This window comes from Pungitius pungitius, chromosome 18 (assembly GCF_949316345.1).
Source record: "Pungitius pungitius chromosome 18, fPunPun2.1, whole genome shotgun sequence".
In the NCBI taxonomy this organism is placed as follows: domain Eukaryota; kingdom Metazoa; phylum Chordata; class Actinopteri; order Perciformes; family Gasterosteidae; genus Pungitius; species Pungitius pungitius.
In genome coordinates this window covers 15,138,927-15,158,296 of record NC_084917.1, presented here as the reverse complement: position 1 = coordinate 15,158,296, position 19,370 = coordinate 15,138,927, and the positions used below count along the sequence as shown (strand labels likewise).

Here is a 19,370-nt window from a genome sequence, read left to right as displayed (position 1 = left end):
CCAAAGCTCTAGCAGAACTCCAGGTACAGATTCTCAGTGTGCTTCTCATTCCTCCAAGCAGGTCATATAATGACACAGACTTAAATGGTACATGACTGAACTAGAGGGAAGCAGCCATACACACATCCACTGTGATGTATGTTACTGCCTCTGTAACTATTACGTTCCCCATTTGGTGTTCTGGCCTCTCCAGGGCCCCTCCCTCTCCATTCTTGGGGGGCACATAAAAGCCCTGAATGGGGCTGGGAGGACCAGCAGCGTCAATGTACCCTTTATGTCCTGTGGTTTGTTTTTAGACTTTGTCATTGTGTAACCACACACACAGTCTGACTGTATCCCATCACTAAAATCCCAGTAGTCTAGTTTCTGTGGTACCCAGTAAACAAACATGGGCTTTAAAAGCTGGTATAACCTTCTGGTCTAACGGGCTGCTAATTTCCATTGTTTAACCCAAGCACAGATGCCAAACGTCAACTTTAACGTTATCCATCCTCTTTAACAGCAACATTTACTATGCCAAGGCCAATGACTACAATTGTCCTCAACTTTCAAATTACAGGCCTGACTCAATTTATTTGTTTTTGTTTTTTAACTAAACTGACTTTGACACAACTTTAACATGAAGTGCATTTCCTCAGTTAAGCGTAAATATTAGGTTAACACACATTGTGGTGCAGATATGAGACGAGCGCTTTGAGTCTCGTTGATGCTTTTTGTTGCATTGTGGTGACGTGTTTTCATCACTACTGCAGGATGGCGTCCCAGCTTCAAATACTACAACATGTGGGTGTCGCTTATTGGAGCCATACTGTGCTGCGTGGTGATGTTTGTCATCAACTGGTGGGCCGCTCTCATGACCAACGTCATAGTTATGGGTCTCTTTATCTACGTCAGCTACAAGAAGCCAGGTGAGTTTGAGTAGTTGGTGCAAAAACAAACATTTAACCCAGATGCTTTTTTTTTATACAATAATGGTGTTAATATGATGCTGCCAGCTCAGCCTAGATGAACATAAAGGCAAAAACATTTACTGTCCAACAATCTGATTATCATGCTTCCTTGTGAAGAATATGCAAATAGTTTGTTCTAGTTAAAAGATTAGGCGAGCGGCTCTATGCTCATAAGAAATGCTCATAAGGCTAAGTCGGCAAAGAACGGTACCGTTGGCCAAAAAGCATATTCATCTTCAGAACCATATTTATAGCAAAGGTTAGCCACTTTAAATAAATATTGGAATATAATAAAGATTTGGACGACTGCTTTCTTGCACTTTCTGGTTAAATGCTCAACTGCATTTGCACTTTGTGCAATAAAAATAAAGTTAATAAAATATATTTTATACACACTATTCTAATCCATCTAAGCTAAGAACGCTAACGTTAGCTAGCTTCTACCAAACTTTGATAAATCCACAAGTTTGTCTTGCTTGTCAAAAACTTCAAATATGTAAAGTAAATGTCTGGTGTAGAAGAACCATAACATCAACATCGTATGGAGCGCTGTCCGCTTTTAGAAAAAGATTTCACTCCAACAATCTACCTTGTGCTGTCAGGTGATTGATTACGTCTAACAGTTTTCTATATATATATCTACAGAATGGATACATTACAGCCTTTCCAAAAAGTTCCCCTTTATTAACGTCACACAAAGAGTTAATAAATCCTACTGCAACACACATCTGCACACGTCAACACACAAAGCTGCACTTGCATTTCTGAGCACACACCTGTGTGCACGCTCAGTTTGACATGCAGCTACACACACATAGGAGGCCTTCCCTTTGCCCGTAACACCACATGGGTCCGCCTCCCTTGGTCCAGCAGGACGACCTGTAAACACACTTCACAACTGGGCTGTTTGTTTCTGCCTGCATGCGTCCTCCCCTCCAGATGTGAACTGGGGCTCGTCGACCCAGGCTCTGACCTACCACCAGGCCCTGACCCACACTCTGCACCTCAGCGGAGTGGAGGACCACATCAAGAACTTCAGGTACTCAACCCAAAGAACCTGCCTGTAGCTACTACCAATACAGCTGGAGCAGTGTCAGACTGTGTTCGGGCAATATGGCGCCAACAATCAGACACTGTAAGAAAAACATATTGGACTATATTTACCTTTTTAGATATCAAAATCAGTATCATGAAGGTATTGCAACAACTATTGATACACAAATCATTTCTAATTTGGTTCATTTCTATGTATAACTTGTTGATGAACCATGAACTTGACATATACCTAAAGCAGGTGTTATTGCTGTTCTGTGTCCACCATGTTACATGTGTTCTTTCTCCGACTGGCTGCACATGAGGGCCTATTAGTGTCTGTTCCCATGGCAGCAAACCAAGCAGAGATCAAAAGGCATCAGATGGTGTCTTCAGTGGGTCCCTCTGAGCTCCCTCTTGTCTCCTTAGCGCCTCCACTAAATCCCTTGGTGCTTAACATATTTGCTTTCATGTGCGCTACTCTACTCCTGTTTTCTTTTTTTCCTCCTGTAAAGGCAGAAGAAAAAGCTAGAAATGTGTTAAATACTTAACTGGCTCTGAATACACACATACAGTCAAACCATGGGTCACAGGAGGGGGGGGGGGGTTTGATCACAATTGGTTTAGGAGGGGCATCTTAACCAAGGAGGGCATTGGGAGGCTGCTAAGACTGCTTCAATCTAAGCTGAACCAAAAGAAAAGGAACTCCTACGTGGACATTTTCATTGTTCATCTCGTGTGTGTGTGTGTGTGTGTCCGTGTGTGTGTCCGTGTGTGTGTGAGAGATATGAAAATGATGTCTTCCCTTGGCTTTGTGTGCCCGTAGACCCCAGTGTTTGGTGATGACTGGGTACCCCAACTCTCGTCCAGCTCTTTTGGATCTGGTCCACTCCTTCACCAAGAACGTGGGCCTGATGATGTGTGGTCATATTCGCACGGTTAGTAGATACTTTTGTTCTTCTTTATTGAATAAGGATTATTTTCTAAATATTCTCAAACAACCTATGCTCGTATTGCTTCAGAGGCAACACTGCACCCAACCAAATGATTAAAGCATGAAATAAAATACAGCACATTTAATATGTGAAGTAGACAAAGTCTACCAAGGAACCTTATTATAGGGTTACCTCTTTGGAAATGGATTTAAATAAACTGTCTCTCAAACAAAAGCATGCAGTAGACTGAATCCACACAGAGGTTTGCTCTGTATTGCTTTAATGAATGGGTTTGTTTTGTATATTTACATTTACCAGCACCTTTTTAAAGTAAAGCACAGGGCACCTTTTTGCTAGCGAGTTGTTGGGGTGTGTGAAGCAGCCTGATTCTAATTGAGGTGCAATCTAATTGTGTTTATTCTAAAACATTTCTTTAATACTTTTTTTACTTTAAACCGCGGTTTTTACTAAACTACGTAGTGACGTCAGTCTTCACCATCAAATTACGATTTCTGAACATGGACTACAAGAAGCATGTTTGTGTGTTCTTACAGTGCTGCGTCATGCAGACGACACAAACAACCAGCCTGTCAGACAGAATGATTTCAGTTTGTAAAGGATGGTCCAGTGGTTCCTATGCTAAAGGAGCTACGTAGGGGAAGTAGAGGAGCATTGGAGAATTCAAACGGCTCTTATCATGGTGACCCCTCAGACTACTTTTGGGTCATTTCACTCGGTTAGAAACTTTCATAAGAAGAAAGGACTATTCTAATCCAGACTTTGTGATCTGAAAAGTGTTTATCTGTATTTAACATGGTCGATGCAACATGAGCAAATTAAAAACTATTTCCTCTTAATGCCGGCAAATTCCTCCTTATTCCTACGGAGAGTTTTCACCTTGAATGGTCTTAACTACATCATATGGGCCCTTTGATTTGTGTAACACCAACATTACGTAAGTCCATTGCATAACTGAGCCTGATGTCTGACATGGTGCCCATGTTCTATCACCTGTAACACCACTCTGGTCATGGATCCATATGAAGTAATAGCTGTAGCTGGGGCTTTGGGGGTTAATGTTGCACAATTCTAAAATCAAAACGCCAACAATACATTGGTTGACATTCATTTTGAATGCTAACCGATAGCATAATGAATAATTGAGTTGACCATTACACAGAAAAAAGTTAGCCGTTTCGCAGCTCGATTTAAAAAAGGTTCTCTTCTGGTGGTGACCGAACATCTCTGCCCACTTACTCGTAAGCTGAGTACTTATATAATAATTAGACATTATAAGGTTTAATGACTCTAGCGGCCAGGTCCGTTTGAGAGTATTTCTTTTAACTCTAAACTACTGACAATAGCTCATGTAAATTGTTTTGTCATTCGACACTGCAAGTCACCTCAGAGCTCCTAAGTGCCGGAGCGTTTGTTCCACTCCTGTATCCATGCTGTAAAAAGCCTTTAATAAGTCCCTTCCAGGCATAACTGCTTCACAATGGAAGGGCCATTTAAGTGGATGAATGCAGCCTCTGTGAAGTGCGGCATGTGCCCCCCGGCCCCCCTATTGCTTCCATGTGAAGTGATGTAAACAGTCAGCTAATGACGTTACATCCCATTTCCTGGCTAAGGAGCAGATTTTCCTCAAAAGTAAACAAAGTCCCTGGTGAGGAAATTCATGGCAGCACTTTCTACATCTTGAAATCTGCCCTCTGTGATGTGATTCAATGGCGCATTCTGCGACGTGAGGGCTCCGTGGTTGTTCCACTGTGTGTTTCTCCGTCCACAGGGCTACAGAAGGCCAAACTTCAAAGAACTGTCCACAGACCAGGCCCGGTACCAGCGCTGGCTACTGAAGAACGAGACCAAGGCCTTCTACACGCCCGTGTTCGCCGAGGACATGAGGCAGGGTACACAGTACCTGCTCCAGGTAAAGCTCCAATGGATCTCTGGGTCAAAGGTTACCAGGTTCCCAGTCCTCTGGTCGGTTGTTGTCCTAACCATGTTCTAATGGACCTGTATGTCAGGGAACTATCTCCACTAAATGAATGTGAAATCAATGGTATTATTAGATCTTATTCTCATAATGCAGTGTTGCACACAGTGTCTCATTAGATCGCGTATGATAATGGGTTCCCACGTAAAGTTATAAAATATTTGGCCATGTGGTTGGTCTTCTGCAAAAAAAATATTACATAAGCTGTTGGTTTCTTTCAGAAAAAAATCATTTTTGGTGATACTTAAATTTCAATGGAAACAATGAAGCTATTAAATAAAGGCAGTGCTCAAACTGCTCTCCAGTGATTCATACTCGTTTCCATTGGAAACGTTAAACTCTGCTAACCAGCCTGAGGCATCCCAGGGAGAGGCTGAATAGTCAAAAGAACGTCTTCACCTTTATTCACATCAAACACTGATGGCTGTGAAAGTGTCCCGCCTTAGTGACTTTGCCTTCCATGCCTCCTCCTGTCAAGGCGGCGGGCCTGGGTCGCCTCAAGCCGAACACCTTGGTGCTGGGCTTCAAGAACGACTGGAGGGACGGCGACATGATGAACGTGGAGACTTACATCAGTATGATCCAGTAAGTGGAGCTGCTTCGCAGAGCCTGACCCCACTGCAGTATCAGTCCCACCAGAATCAACACACCCCATAACGGGCCCTTACACCGTAGGTCAAAATATGTATGGGTCAGGTGGCTAAATGACTGTTGATTTGCTGAGAATAACATTTTTGACATAATTCCGCATGAGGGTTGTTTATTTCAAAGTCTGGTTGCAGCTGTTAGTTAGTGTGGTACCTGGTGTTTTTCCAATCAATTGTTAAATGGACTGGAGTGGCAGCTGGTGGAAGATGATCTAGGTAGAGCTGTCAATCAATATCAACATCCCAGAAGGAATTTATAACAAATCATTAATTAACATGCTAGTTGTTTTGTTTGTTCCAGCATTTGGGGGTTGATAGACATGCCACACACATGAGATAGATAGACTTACCTAAGTGGAATTGTCATAATATGTCCCCCTTAATGCTGCTACAGCTAGTGTTGGGAGGTAAGAATTCATCTATATGATATTCTATTTTATTAACTTCTACTAACTGGGCGTTTTGTCACTGGCCTCTTATTTACAATATACTTCATTTGTGCAAAAATATTTTCCAGTAATTACTTTTTACACTAAAATAGATTACTAGGAGCTAATTCCTTAAAGCCGGAAGCCGTCAGTTCCCATGAGGCCCTACAGACCCGCTCAGTGGGGCACAATCCTGTTTGAGGTCATGTGAGCGAGTGGGGACTTAAGTCGAAAGAGTTTCTGATTGTAAAGCGTGGTGATTGTTATTGGAGGGGGTCCAGCAGTGCCTCCAGCGGGTTTTTAACCTTCACATGTTGGAACCCGCTTTTTAAATTTCTGGTCCGTTTCTTTCAGCCGGTAAGATCACACAAACCTTTGTGTTCTGTGTACTTTTGTTTTTCTTCTCAGCGATTCCTTTGACTACCAGTTTGGTGCTGTCATTCTGCGACTGAAGGAGGGACTGGACGTGTCCCACATCCAGGGACAAGGTATCCAACACATGCCCTCACACTACAGGGTTTGGGTTTTTGGCAGTTCATAGATAAAAGATCAAATGGATAATGATAAGGAGCTGCCCTAGCTGTCCATGAAGGCCGTGGTCTGTTCAGACCGCTGACGTGTGGTTTTCGTGAGTGGTGGGGAAAAAGGGAACTTAAAACAACATGGGTCGGTAGGGGTCAATCTCCAGAACTGCTGCATCCTGCATTTCCCATTCCGTATCTTGACAGTATATGTTGTTGTTGTTTTCGTCAGTCTGGACTTCTAACAAAATGCCACATCGCGCTTTCCCCCGAAACAGGGAGCGGAGGTGAATTGTAAACGCGTGACTATATAGAGTCAGAAATTACATTTAGATGAAGAAAAACTATTGGGAGATTTAGTCTGTTTCATAAAAGAACAAAGTCCTCTAAGCACGCACCCCTAATGTACTGCTAGGGGCAACGCTGCTATACTGGGAAAAAGAGAAGCCTGAGGATCTGTATCAAAGTCGTTTTGTTTCACTAGTAGATTTAAATGAAGGCCTCTCTTTACTAAAGTAATAAGGTATGAGAGGCTGTACCTTATCGTCCAATATTGTAACACTTCGGCGTTGTTAGGCCCGACGCACAGTCACAATAACACGGTTACCAGCAAAACTCTAAATGTAAGTAAATAGCTGCCTTTCAGTAGTAGTCCCTGTACATGCATTGGGTCCCGCTCCATCTCATTCATTCACATACATCAGATAAGTTAGCTACGGTCGCGCAAAATCCAACTTTGTGTTACTTTGAGTGCGCAGTGATGTAGAACAATGGTGTCAATGTGAACAGCAACTGTACATTATCGCTGGATAATGCAGCCCCAGTCAGCTGTGAGTTTCCAGCCAAACACAGCGATGGGAGGAGAAGGGCCTTACTCAGGGAGGTGACCCTGAGCTGTGAGTGAGGCAGCGTGGCGACGTTGTGAATGTGATACTCACTAAGGTCCTTGAGACTACATACAGTGCATCCGGAAAGTAGTCACAGCACAGCACTTCACTTTTTCCACATTTTATTATGTAGCAGACGCCTTTGCAAGTGGATTAAATTTACTTTCTCTTTTTACTTTCATCAGACCAGAGAGTTTAGGTTCTCATGGTCTTAGTCCTTGGGGGCTGTCATGTGCTTCTGTCACCTCCCTGAGTAAGGCCCTTCTCCCCCCCATCCATCGCTGTGTTTGGCTGGACTCTAGGAAGAGTCCTGGTGGTTCCAAACTTCTTCCATTCCAGATGATGGAGGCCACTGTGCTCTTTGGGACCTTCAATGCTGCAGACATGTTTCTGTACCCTTGTTCATATCTGTGCCTCCATATGATTCTCACAGGTCTACAGACAAAAAATGTTTTTAGATATTTTTTTCATTATGGGGTGTTTCTGTATAGAAAAAATAAAGGCTTTAACACATCAACATTTGGAAAAACTGAATACTTTCCCGATGCCCTGTGGGTGAAATGTTAAATCACTGTATTGGGCTGTTAATTCCAAAGAGGCGATCTGTTTGTGTCACTAACTGTTTCCTGTGTTGTCATTTCTAATGTTTTCTCTCCTCACCCCCACACTCGCTCACTCTGCTTCTCACATCTTCTCTCCCCCTCCTCGACTTATTTCCTTCCAGATGATTTGTTGTCGTCCCAGGAGAAGTCCTCTGGGATGAAAGATGTGATCGTGTCCATAGATACCACCAAAGACTCCGACGCAGACTCATCCAAGCCATCGTCAAAGGCTACCAGCATCCAGAACAGCCCAGCTATGCAGAAAGGTGCGCCTTCCTCAGTGTACACACACACACACACCACCTCTGATCAGGACGGTGGAGGAGGGCGAACTGTCCCCTGTGTCTCTGCCGCTCAGCAGCGGCGATGCCACCCTCATATTGGACGCAAAAATCAAATGACAAACATTGCCCTAATAAATGGCCCAATTTCCTTCTGGCTATGAAGTGAACCAATCCCCAGTGGCGCTTTTATTTCCTAGAAAGGAAGGCTTATCATCCAGCAAACGAGTTTACACCATTCCCAGAGACCCCTGTTAATCCATCAATGGCTTCCTTTAATGTGCCTCTACACACAAACACAGCGCCCTGACAGGAAGTCTCTCCTCAGTGACCCATGACCCAGTCGTCCCAGTGGGCCCAGTTTGTGAGTCCACTGAGTGAGCGGGAGACTCGCATCTCCACAACTAGTTCTCTGGTTCCACAGAACCATCCTATAAATACCACGACACTTCTCAGAAATAGCCACATCACATTATTTCTGTATGTTTTGTTCATTTAATTTCTTTATCCTGTCGCTGTCGTACTGATCCAGCAGAGTGCTCTGTGTGATGGATAGATGGCTGTACATGATAAGGATAAGGAGGTAATGATAAAGGGTGCGCACATATTGTGGAGATAAATACCTTGAATGGGGTAATCCTCTTGGCCCCAGCCTGAGCTCTGACTGCACCTTGTGTGGGACTCTGTTAAAGCTTCTTGAGCCTCAGCAGTCTGTTATCATGAACATTACCACTGTAAACCTCCTTTGGATTCATGGAACCTTGTTTGTAAGCTGATGGCACATCAAATCCACCTTTCACCTCTATTCTCTCCTTCTGTCTCGTTTCCCAGATGATGAGGAGGACGGCAAAGCTACGACTCAGCCCCTGTTGAAAAAAGGCAGGAGATCCACTTTATTGTGTTGCCTTAAACTTTTCTCTTCCTCTGCTTTGTTCTCTATCACCTCATTTCTCACTGTGTATTTAGAATTCCTCTTGTATCAACACCCTTCCCCCCTCCCTGCTGCCTCCGGTCTCACCCGGTCCGTGTCTCTGACCTGCTGGCTTTGGGGATAACGTTGGTGTTCTTTCTCCTGCTCTCCTTTTAACAGCTGCCAGCTCGTAGCTCGAGCCCAGTCTCTGAAGCTGTCCTGTCTGCTAGTGCCTTTAACTCAATCCAAGTCTTGAGTACTTAATATTGTCAGCGTGTGCCAACATTTCACTTTCCTTCTTCAGTCCCTCTTGCCTGCTGCTGCTTCTCGCTCCAACTGTCTCTGGCCTTCTCTTTCAGGATGAAAACTGCTCTTCTGTTTTCATGTCTCCAGCTAATCTCTGAGCTGCTCGCCTTTCCTCTTGATGGTGTTTCCCCGAGCTAAAAGAATTCCCCAGTACGTCTGCAGACGAGTTCCCAATATCCCCACAACAAGTCTTGACCACAATGGTGGCCATCCAGGGGCCACGTAGCCAAGCTGGGGTCGAGCTAAAGTCCAAATCCTTTTTGATTTGGTTAGAATAACACACCTGAGTCCGATACTGAGGAGGGCTGCAGAGTGTTAGATTCTCTCAAATAGGATTGTTCTTTTGGGTGTATTGGATTATTAGAGGTCTATAATGTCTACATATATTTAGGATACCTTTTTAATATCTCTTCATACCTACCATTCTACAGGCTTCTACCCAAAGAACCATTGACTTCCTGATGAGGGAACTGAAAGTGTAAAATAGTTTTTTAGGACTTATTCCTGCATTCTTCCTCCTTCATATCCCAGTTCAACGCAAAGTCTGTGGCTGATCATCTCTTGGATATTGGATAATCCTAGGAAGATGAAAACCTAGTTGTGGCTGCCTGGAAGCTGGCGAGTCCATCTTAAAACCACCTCGAATGTTTGCTACTGATTCATAACACACAAAAGGAGCAGATTGCCTGAGCGCTGTGAATCTTTGCTCTACTGGATGCTGTGGAAAATGTGGCCAAAATTAGCAAAAACTGCTGGTACTGGATATTTTGGCTGCTCTAGGAGTCATCCACTGCAAAATCCATACTCGTAACAATCTAAATGGTAAGGGGAAACGCTGATCATAACTGTGGATGACTTTTGTTTTATTAACTGTGTGCTGTGTTGTAAGTGCTTACATCATCAGCGATGGTCGTACTGTCATTCAAACGTCAGGCTGTAATCCTACTAATGGTCCGTGACTGGCACACAGATGTGTACCTCCGGTTCTCCTCTCAGGACTCCTAACCCACCAAAGTCACTGCAGCGCTGTCTCCCCATCTCAATGCTCTTGTGTGTTTGTGCGCGCAGACAAGAAGAGCCCCAGTGTCCCACTGAACGTGTCTGACCAGAGGCTGCTGGAGGCCAGCCAGCAGTTCCTGAAGAAGCAAGGGAAGGGCACCGTGGACGTGTGGTGGCTGTTTGACGACGGAGGTGGGTCACTCACATAGACCCAGTAGATCGATCCCAGTCCAGTTATGAGCGGCAGCGCGACAGTTCCCAAGGGAAGCAAATGGCACCCATCAGTGTTTATACCACACAGACTCACAACCCATGTGTTTCCCAGGCAGGAGACCAAGCATCACCCTCCTGCTGCCAAATTCTGATCATTCTGTTGGCAGGTAGTAAATTTATGGCACTGCTTTGTTCATGGTGACAACGTAAATGCTCTTGAACTACTGACAGCAAAAAAAACAATGTGACATGGAAAATCATAATTCTGGAATCTGTACCCCTAAAAATATAAATCCTATTTTAATTGAAGGGAAGAATAGAATTATTTACAATGAGGCCAATTTGGCCTGAATGTGAATAGGCAGTATAATGACAATCCATCCTGCTGTTGAAGACAAAAGGCTCTTGTGACTGAGAGGAAACGTTGCCAGGTAACTGCATCAGCCATAAATGCACCAGACTTTTAGTTCTTTTTAATAAAACTTATATAAATATTATAATGCAATCTATAATGAATTTGTTATCTGTAGATTTGTGATACAACTTTTCTTCTCCAAACTATGGTTATTGATATTTAATTTATAAAGCCACTATCAGTCGAGCTCCATTTTGATGGCCGCTTTCAACAGGTCAGCTCAGAGTCCTGTGGCTGCTTAACGGTGGCGATCAATCCTCAGCTGTTAGGAAGCTGGTCCCATTAGTGAGGTGTTTATCGGACCGACGTGTTGACGCGACTCATTCTGAACGGGCAGAATGATTCTGTCTGCCCGGCGGCGTGTAAAGATCTGAGCAAGACCAGAGGCATGACTCGTGTATTCACGGCCTTGTGGCATGTGCCACTTCGTATCTGGCTCAGCACGTGTCACTTCAGCCGTGTCCCCAATGACAACAATGTGGACACTCACTGCTCAGGCAAAGCTGTTCCTGAGGCCTCTCTGCTTTCCAGCAGGTGTGTAGTGTTGACGTGACAGAAGCGGTTTGCTGTTTCCCGTCCAGGTCTGACCCTGCTCATCCCCTACCTGCTGACCAACAAGAAGAGGTGGAAGGACTGCAAGATCCGCGTCTTCATCGGAGGCAAGATCAACCGGATCGATCACGACCGCCGAGCGTGAGTGCAACCATGATGGTGATGATGGTGCCCATCCTGTACTCACACAGGCTGTTCTCACTCTGGATCTGTGATCAGAACTACAGCTGTGTGTGTGTTTAGTGACCAGTCGGTTATGAGAACTACAGAATGTCTTAAGATGCACAGGAAGACGAGAACGTTTCATGTCACGTCCAAGAAATATTTGTATCATCAAAAATAAATAAGGCCCCTCCCACACAAAATCGCCAGTAAAATTTCTAGCAAACTTCAGAAGGAAAACAGGTATTGTTTTTCAATGTGCTACATGATTGCGAATTCCCAGAGTGAAAGGTCAAAGACAGGAACAGTGTTGGTCTCACAAACGGACTCAAGGCATGTAGTGAACATCCTGTGTGCGTTGTGCTTGTAAGTCTTAATAGGAACATTGTGTGCGACCAAGCTGTCTCTTTTCGCCTAGAAGTACCAAACTTCTATTTGGAGCCGTTGAGGCATCGTTTTAGTAGTGATAGTTTGATTATATGTTAGTGTGGTTGTGGTCCAGGATATTGGTATCTTGAGTTGAGCTGCAGCCTTCTGACAGACATGTTTGGAGACCAATTACAAGGAAAACAAACGCATATTCAGTCAAAGGTGAAACACAGACCCAATGGGACCTGCCGTGGCCGCCTCGTTAACCTCAGTAGAAGTGGAACCAAAGTCTGGCCCCAATGCGGAATTCGGCTCTGTCTCTGAGGCGGTGACCCGTCCACTTTCCTTTGCTCATCGGGGGTCGGGCCGCGGCGGCAGCAGGTTAACCCAGACTTCCTTTTCCCAGCTCATTCTGTGGGATGCCGAGCAATCCCAGGCCGGCTGGGAGATGAAATGACTCCAGTGGGTCCTTCCTGCGGTCCCCCGTCAGTTGGGCCTGTTCCCTCCTGATGTCAGAGCTCCTTACCCGGCCCCCTACGCAGGAAACTCATTTCAGCCGTTTGTATCTGTGACCTCGTTCTTTTGTTTGTGAGCAACATAGAGCTATACCCCCGGGTCTCTCATTGTCCCCTACAGCTGTTGGCTAAAATTAGCTTGTTGCTAGCGCCCCCTTCAATCCCCGTGTACACGGTTCTTCTCTTTAAGCTGTCCAACTAGAATATTCGCGTGACAGCACTTTACCGAGAGGAAAGTGTTTTGTGATTGTTCAAGTGCTTGTACATGTATTGCCTGTCTTTAAATTAATTCAGCCCCCAAAACCTAATTTACCTCTGCAACACTCACCTACTCAGTACTGTTCATAGCAAACAGGGAAGAGTATTTTGGAGGATTTGGCTGAAAATCTCCTGTATGCACTTCTAGAATAAGTGTTCTGTGCTTCTTTGAAGCTGAAGGAAATGAAAGGCATAGAAGGAATGGCACAATGCTCCCAACTGCCTTTAGCCCCAGAGACCCCCCCCCCCCACACCTCATGTTCAAACAGGTCATTCAAAGTGGCTTCAGGAGGTCTAGCTGCTGTTATCTGCTGGCTTCCAGCATCCTCTAAGCTCTTGTTTTGCTTCCTCTGTAGGATGGCCACTCTGCTGAGCAAGTTCAGGATAGACTTCTCGGACATCAACGTGCTGGGAGACATTAACACCAAGCCCAAGAAGGAGCAGTAAGTCTGCCGCCGTGCTCTAACGTATCGCTTTATTCAATGCAAGCGTCCCAGAGGAGACGGGTAAGCAGCTTAAAGGAAGATCTAGCAGTTGCAGTGTTTAGGTCATTTTAAGTGTTTTCTGTGGAAAGACAATTATTAGATTTTTTTTATTCAGTCTGACCTTGAAATAAAGTGATCTGGACCTGATGTCTTTGTGTTGGTATCATTGTATTTAATAGAAATTGAATAAGGAATAATTATAATAAGGAATAAATATAACAATTATAATAATAATTATGCCATCATATTATAAAAATAGTAAAATGTCATTCAGAAGACAACACAGCACTCCTGCAATGGTTGTCCCTTCAAATAGTGCGTGAACCCAGTGTGAGTCCTTCATGTTAACCGCGAGCCGTCCTTGTGCAGCGTGGCGGCCTTCGAGGAGATGATCGAGCCGTATCGGCTGAAGGAAGACGACATGGAGCAGGAGGTGGCTGAGAGGCTGAAGGACAGCGAGCCCTGGAGGATCACCGACAACGAGCTGGAGCTGTACCGCGCCAAGGTCAGTGGCCCCCCTTTCCTTTTGTGGGACCTTACCAGGGGTGAATACAGTTCCTCACATTGTCCCACACAATAAATGGTCTGCCAAGTCAGAAGCCTCAGGCTCTTTTTGGTTGTGACCCAGATGTCGGAGCTCATTTTAAATCAAGGACCATGTCCCTGGTGGCGTAGATGATGCTGTGCTGCTGACTGAGTGCTGCTCATCTGGTAAGCTGATACCTCAATGTTTCAACCTGTACCTGTTTGTTTTGCCCCTCAGACTAATCGTCAGATCCGACTCAACGAGCTGCTGAAGGAGCACTCGAGCACCGCCAACCTCATTGTCATGTAAGCTGCTTTTCTCTCGCTCTCTCTGTGTGTGTGTGTGTGTGTGTGTGTGTGTGTGTGTGTGTGTGTGTGTGTGTGTGTGTGTGTGTGTGTGTGTGTGTGTGTGTGTGTGTGTGTGTGTGTGTGTGTGTGTGTGTGTGTGTGTGTGTGTGTGTGTGTGTGTGTGTGTGTGTGTGTGTGTGTGTGTGTGTGTGTCAGATGGCCATAGTGATATTTTCCATAACATTGGTTGTGCTCTACTCATTTGGAATTAGTCACCAGTGTTGGTTTCCCTCTCTTTGCATAAAAGTTGTTTTCTGTGGGAACAAATAAGTAAAATGACAGTAATAAGAATAACCAATGAGCACCCCCCCCTGCGGCCGACAGCTTTGCATTGCAAACTACAGTCACCAGTCATTTCAAAGACACCAGTGCATTTGGACACATGGCGTCCTGGTAGATCCTTTCTACAGTGCCCCTGTCAAAGTGAAAGTATTAGGAAGAGAATGTCCGCCCAGTGCCTTGGCCTTCCTGCGTGAAGTCGTCATGTTGCTCCCCCCCCTCCCTGCTTTGGTTCTCTCTGGGTCCTTCCACTGCCCCCACAGTCCAAAAACTTACAGGATGTGTTAACTCTAAAATCACCCATAGGTGATGGAGGCAAATTAGTCACTAGTGATGTTGTCAGACTCTTTACAATCTGCACAGAACCCTCACCCTTCTTCAGGGAGAAGAGAGGAAGTAACAGGGAGAGGGGAGAGGAGGCTCTGCTGCCCCCTTCTGGTCACGCAAAGGTTCCTCTGGTGACCAGACATGTGTGGCTTCCTCTGGGAACGGGACACCGTGCTGCATTCTGCTTCTGTTCCACTGACTGTTAAACTACAGAGTTGAATACAACTAAATCTAAACAATAAATCTGGAAAGATAACTACGCTGATGTGCTTTCCTGTTGATCTGCATAAATAGGCTAAATGAAGAGAATTTTTGCTGCATTGGTGTTTAATTTGCTGTCCCATCACTAACAAATCGCCCTGCAGACGGAGGGCCGCCTTCATTTTCTCCTCTCAAACTAACCAAACCCAACTGTGTTGCAGGAGTCTGCCGCTGGCCAGGAAGGGCGCCGTGTCCAGCGCTCTGTACATGGCCTGGCTGGAGGTGCTGTCCAAGGAGCTGCCCCCCATCCTCTTGGTGCGCGGAAACCACCAGAGTGTCCTCACCTTCTACTCTTAATCATACATAGGACAAAGACGATTTTAAGTCTCACATCCACTTCTCCACCTCTGGGAGCACGTACACACACACACACACACACACACACACACAGACATAAGGTGCACCTCATACACACCAGTAAACACAGCCACAGATGGAAGCGATGCTGGTACTGTGAATTAAAGTGAAGGAAGAGATATTGGTTGAGATGTAAAAGCCCTTCTAGTGGTGTTGGGGGGGTTGTACGGTTGCCCACTCGACTCCTTTCGTTCTATTTATTCCAAGATGTCCGGGTTCTTTCTCTTGTAGCTCTAGTTTCTTCTAATTCTCTCGGGACATTTTGTTGTTATCGACCAAGTTGATTGCTCTCAGGCTCCGCAGCAGTTGAGCACAATGTTGTACCTTGATGTCATACTCGTCACGTTAATTGGACCAGTTTTCTTTTTTGTTGTTGTGATGCAGCAATAATCACCCTGTTGTTTTAAACTTTGGGAGAGAACCATGCAGAATGCTTTGCAACACCCTATAAAGCCTTATGGATGTGCCTTCCATTTGAATCAAATTAAATACTAATTAATCTATCCAGATTGACAATATTACCTATTATATTAGTGGATACTAGTTAGTTGTATTGGGTTTTAAATGTGCTTCCTTCTTAGTTGGAGCGTTGTATTTATGAGAGTGGATTGCATGGATTTAATGAAGGGTGCCCACTTGATTGCATGAAGACATTCAGTCATTTCTTTCACTTTTTACCCCAATCAAGGTGTTTATTTTGGACCATACCATTTTTAATTTACCTTTTTTTTTAAAAGCTGTTAATATTTACAATAGCTTAGGCTAGTCGTCACATGACGCAGTTTGTCTTTTAGGCGCCGTGCATAGAATGTTTTTATGGGTCTTTCAATTTAAGATGTGAACGTAGTTTCCCCTCTGGCCTCGGCTGGTAGAGACAGCTGGTTGAACTAAGTTTTTTTTTTTTTTTTTATAACTTGTTTCTGTGTCAACATGTTTGATTCTTCCCCTGAGAAAACCGCTGCTCCACCCAATAAGCTAAAACTTTGCCTTAACGCTAGAACTCCCGATGGTCACCAGTTCCACTTATAAGCCATACTGGCTGGACGGTTTGTCATGAGAAGTGTTTCACCACAAATGTTCCTTTTTGCATTTTCCTCCTATAACCCACCTGCATTAGTCTGTTACACCGCTTTCTCTGCTGGTCTCCCGTTTCCACGACGCCTCCGATGGGCAGAGAGCGACCCACGAGCTCCCCACTGGAAGACTTGCTGGCAGGAAGAATGTGACCATAGATTGTGTCATGGCTGAGTGAACGTATACCTCTATGCATATGACCGTGTGTTACTGCGAAAGTACTTATAATAAAAGTCCATCTCCATGTAAACGGATCTACTCTCCTCCGTTCATGTAAACTCAGAGGCATTTTGGGGGAAAAGCCATGTCGTCAATTTGAAATAAGTCAAATGTATCCCCGTGTTCCAGTGGTCTGAAGACAATGTTTGGGTTTAAATGAAAAGTGGTTTGTGCTGATACAAAAGAAGCTTCATACTGGTATGTGTTGTAAAGGTGGGCTCGGAATTGAAGTGAAATTTGGAATTCCCCCTTAAAATCAGTTTAAAGGAGCACCAGAGCTGTGTGTTGTATGCAAATAGGGTCACTGGTTCCACAAAACCAAGACGGTGACTCCCAAAACGCAGAAGTCACAGCTCCAGAACAAACCCAACCAACAGTAGACATCGAGACCCCCTCTCATACATTCTATGGCAACGACCCATCGGAGTGAAGACTAGACGCTCATGTAAAAAGCACAGAAAGGAACAGGGGTTGTGGTTTTGAAGTCTGATGGTCTGTAGTCATTAAAGACCATTTGTTCCCAGTGGTGATCAGTGTGGAGCTTCCCTTTTGATTCTGATGGTACAAAGGGGATAGAAAATGAAATCGTGACTTAAAATCTATTGTTCTAGCTTATACACCTTCATTAAACTAATGGAATTACAGGGTTTTTACTTCTAATGTGCTTATTTTATTGGAGTTGTTTTCCAATCAGGCACTTTTTTGTTTAGCCTTTAGCGCATTACTTTGATGTACTCTATCTGTACCTCATGTGGAAGAGGCATGTGGCCCACATGCTGAGGTCAGCTGGCTGGACTGTATGATGATGATGATGATGATGAGCTGTACTTTCGCTTCGTCCTGTATATTTCGTGCAGTTGGACGTCCCATCAGCACTGCTTCACCTGCAGAGTGTATCATGCATGCATGTGTGTGTGTGTGTGTGGTAGCAGTACATGAACACTAACTATACAACCTGCTCACCAGTGTATTGAATACCCCCTTGAGTACTTTGCAGGTATATGTGCAAAGCGTGTCGTAGCGTGCGTAGCACCCCGCCTGCGGAGAGCCGCTCACAGCAGTCAGGAATCAAAACCATCAAAACACGTCTGGCCTTTGGGGGGCGCTATTACGCACGATGACCAAGTCCAGGGGTGTGTCTTTATATTCAGTTTGTTTCAATACTGCTGTGAACACTATTTGTACATTAATCTAATCTGTATATGCCTCCATAAATATACATGTATTGGGCTGAGCCTGTCTTTAATATGTCATTCAATGGAGCCAAACGGCCGGTCACCTTTTTCAATCCAAATGTTGCCGTTTGTGCGACTTGATTTAGCTCCTAGATTTGTGGCCCTGTGTGACGATGCCGGGTTCTGCTGAACAAACCAAATGACACCTGATGACATCAGCATGTCATCGCTTTGGATCTCCACCCTGTCCCGTGTTTCTTCCCCCTCCTCTCCTCCCCAGCCGTGATCATTGATGTACTCAAACATAACTAACCTGTAAATAAACATCTTGGTCTGATGGCATAAATTAAGAGTGGAATAATTATGTGGAATTTGAAGAAATATATTTATTTTAGTTTAGGTTTCCCACAATTCTCTTTTCTTTTTGCTGTATTTTTGTTTTTTTTCGTCCATTTAATTTGCATGTTTGTTTTCATTTATCATTTTGTTGCTTTTTTGACTTTAGCTAGTCTTTCTTTTTTCTTTTTGTCAGTACTTTATCTTTTCTCTGTCTTTTGAAGTAAAGACATTAAAGCAGACACCCTGTTTTCACATAACCGTGGAGGGAATCCACCCAGCCGGTTGAAGCAGTAATGTTTTGATACACTGTTAACATTCTCAGATATACTTTTTCTAACATTTTAACATTCATGATTACCAATACTTTGTACATCTTTATAACAATAAATGAATCAATTGAAATCAATTTCATTTGTAATGTCCTTTTGTGCGCTGTATTGCAACAACAAAAGTGAAGAATAAGTTCAATTAGTTTTAAGTTTGTTTTTGCCTCAAACGACTCCTTAATGCAGTTTGATTAACAAACACAAACCACAAGCAAAACCATTTTAAAGTGATTTGCTAGGTTAGTAATTTAAAGTGCTAACATTATCTTTGTATTTTTGTTTAAGGAAATTGGAGATTTAGATACATTCTCCTTAATGATTGAAGCTCATTGTAGGCCCGAGAAATGCTTCAACATGGTTAGGAAAGTTCTATCCCATTTCTGCCAACAGAGCCTCTAAAGTCCTTCATTCACTCTGCACCTGTACATCTTAACGATGACTCTGCATTTATTCAAAACTGCTGGCACGTCAGTCAGTTACTGTTTGTTTTAAATGTATCTTCTTTCATCTGTAGTAACCAATATTGTTGCACTCTGCTAGCTGATGCATTTCTAATGAATTATTAATCACCTGACATTTACATACCCCGGGTAAGCACATACTTTATAAGTCAGCAGAAACTAGAAGTGCACTTGGTGTCGAGTTGCATCGTGAAGCCACTGGAACTCCTCTGTGGT

At 44.1% G+C, this 19,370-nt stretch overlaps 1 protein-coding gene across 2 annotated transcripts in view; it reads left to right on the top strand.

Annotated features, from left to right (window-relative positions):
- Window positions 1-18,773, top strand: part of slc12a2 (solute carrier family 12 member 2) — a 43,397-nt gene extending 24,624 nt beyond the window's left edge. The window contains exons 14-27 of one of the 2 annotated variants that reach the window (XM_037484418.2): window positions 753-908; window positions 1,890-1,989; window positions 2,809-2,920; window positions 4,707-4,847; window positions 5,392-5,498; window positions 6,397-6,476; window positions 8,121-8,264; window positions 9,111-9,158; window positions 10,564-10,686; window positions 11,704-11,815; window positions 13,335-13,421; window positions 13,833-13,968; window positions 14,227-14,294; window positions 15,365-18,773. In XM_037484418.2, coding sequence (XP_037340315.2) covers window positions 753-908; window positions 1,890-1,989; window positions 2,809-2,920; window positions 4,707-4,847; window positions 5,392-5,498; window positions 6,397-6,476; window positions 8,121-8,264; window positions 9,111-9,158; window positions 10,564-10,686; window positions 11,704-11,815; window positions 13,335-13,421; window positions 13,833-13,968; window positions 14,227-14,294; window positions 15,365-15,500 — 1,550 coding nt within the window. In that variant the 3' untranslated portion in view covers window positions 15,501-18,773. The remainder of the gene's footprint in view (window positions 1-752; window positions 909-1,889; window positions 1,990-2,808; window positions 2,921-4,706; window positions 4,848-5,391; window positions 5,499-6,396; window positions 6,477-8,120; window positions 8,265-9,110; window positions 9,159-10,563; window positions 10,687-11,703; window positions 11,816-13,334; window positions 13,422-13,832; window positions 13,969-14,226; window positions 14,295-15,364) is intronic. The other variant, XM_037484419.2, reaches the window with a different exon arrangement.
- The last annotated feature ends 597 nt before the right edge of the window (window positions 18,774-19,370 follow it).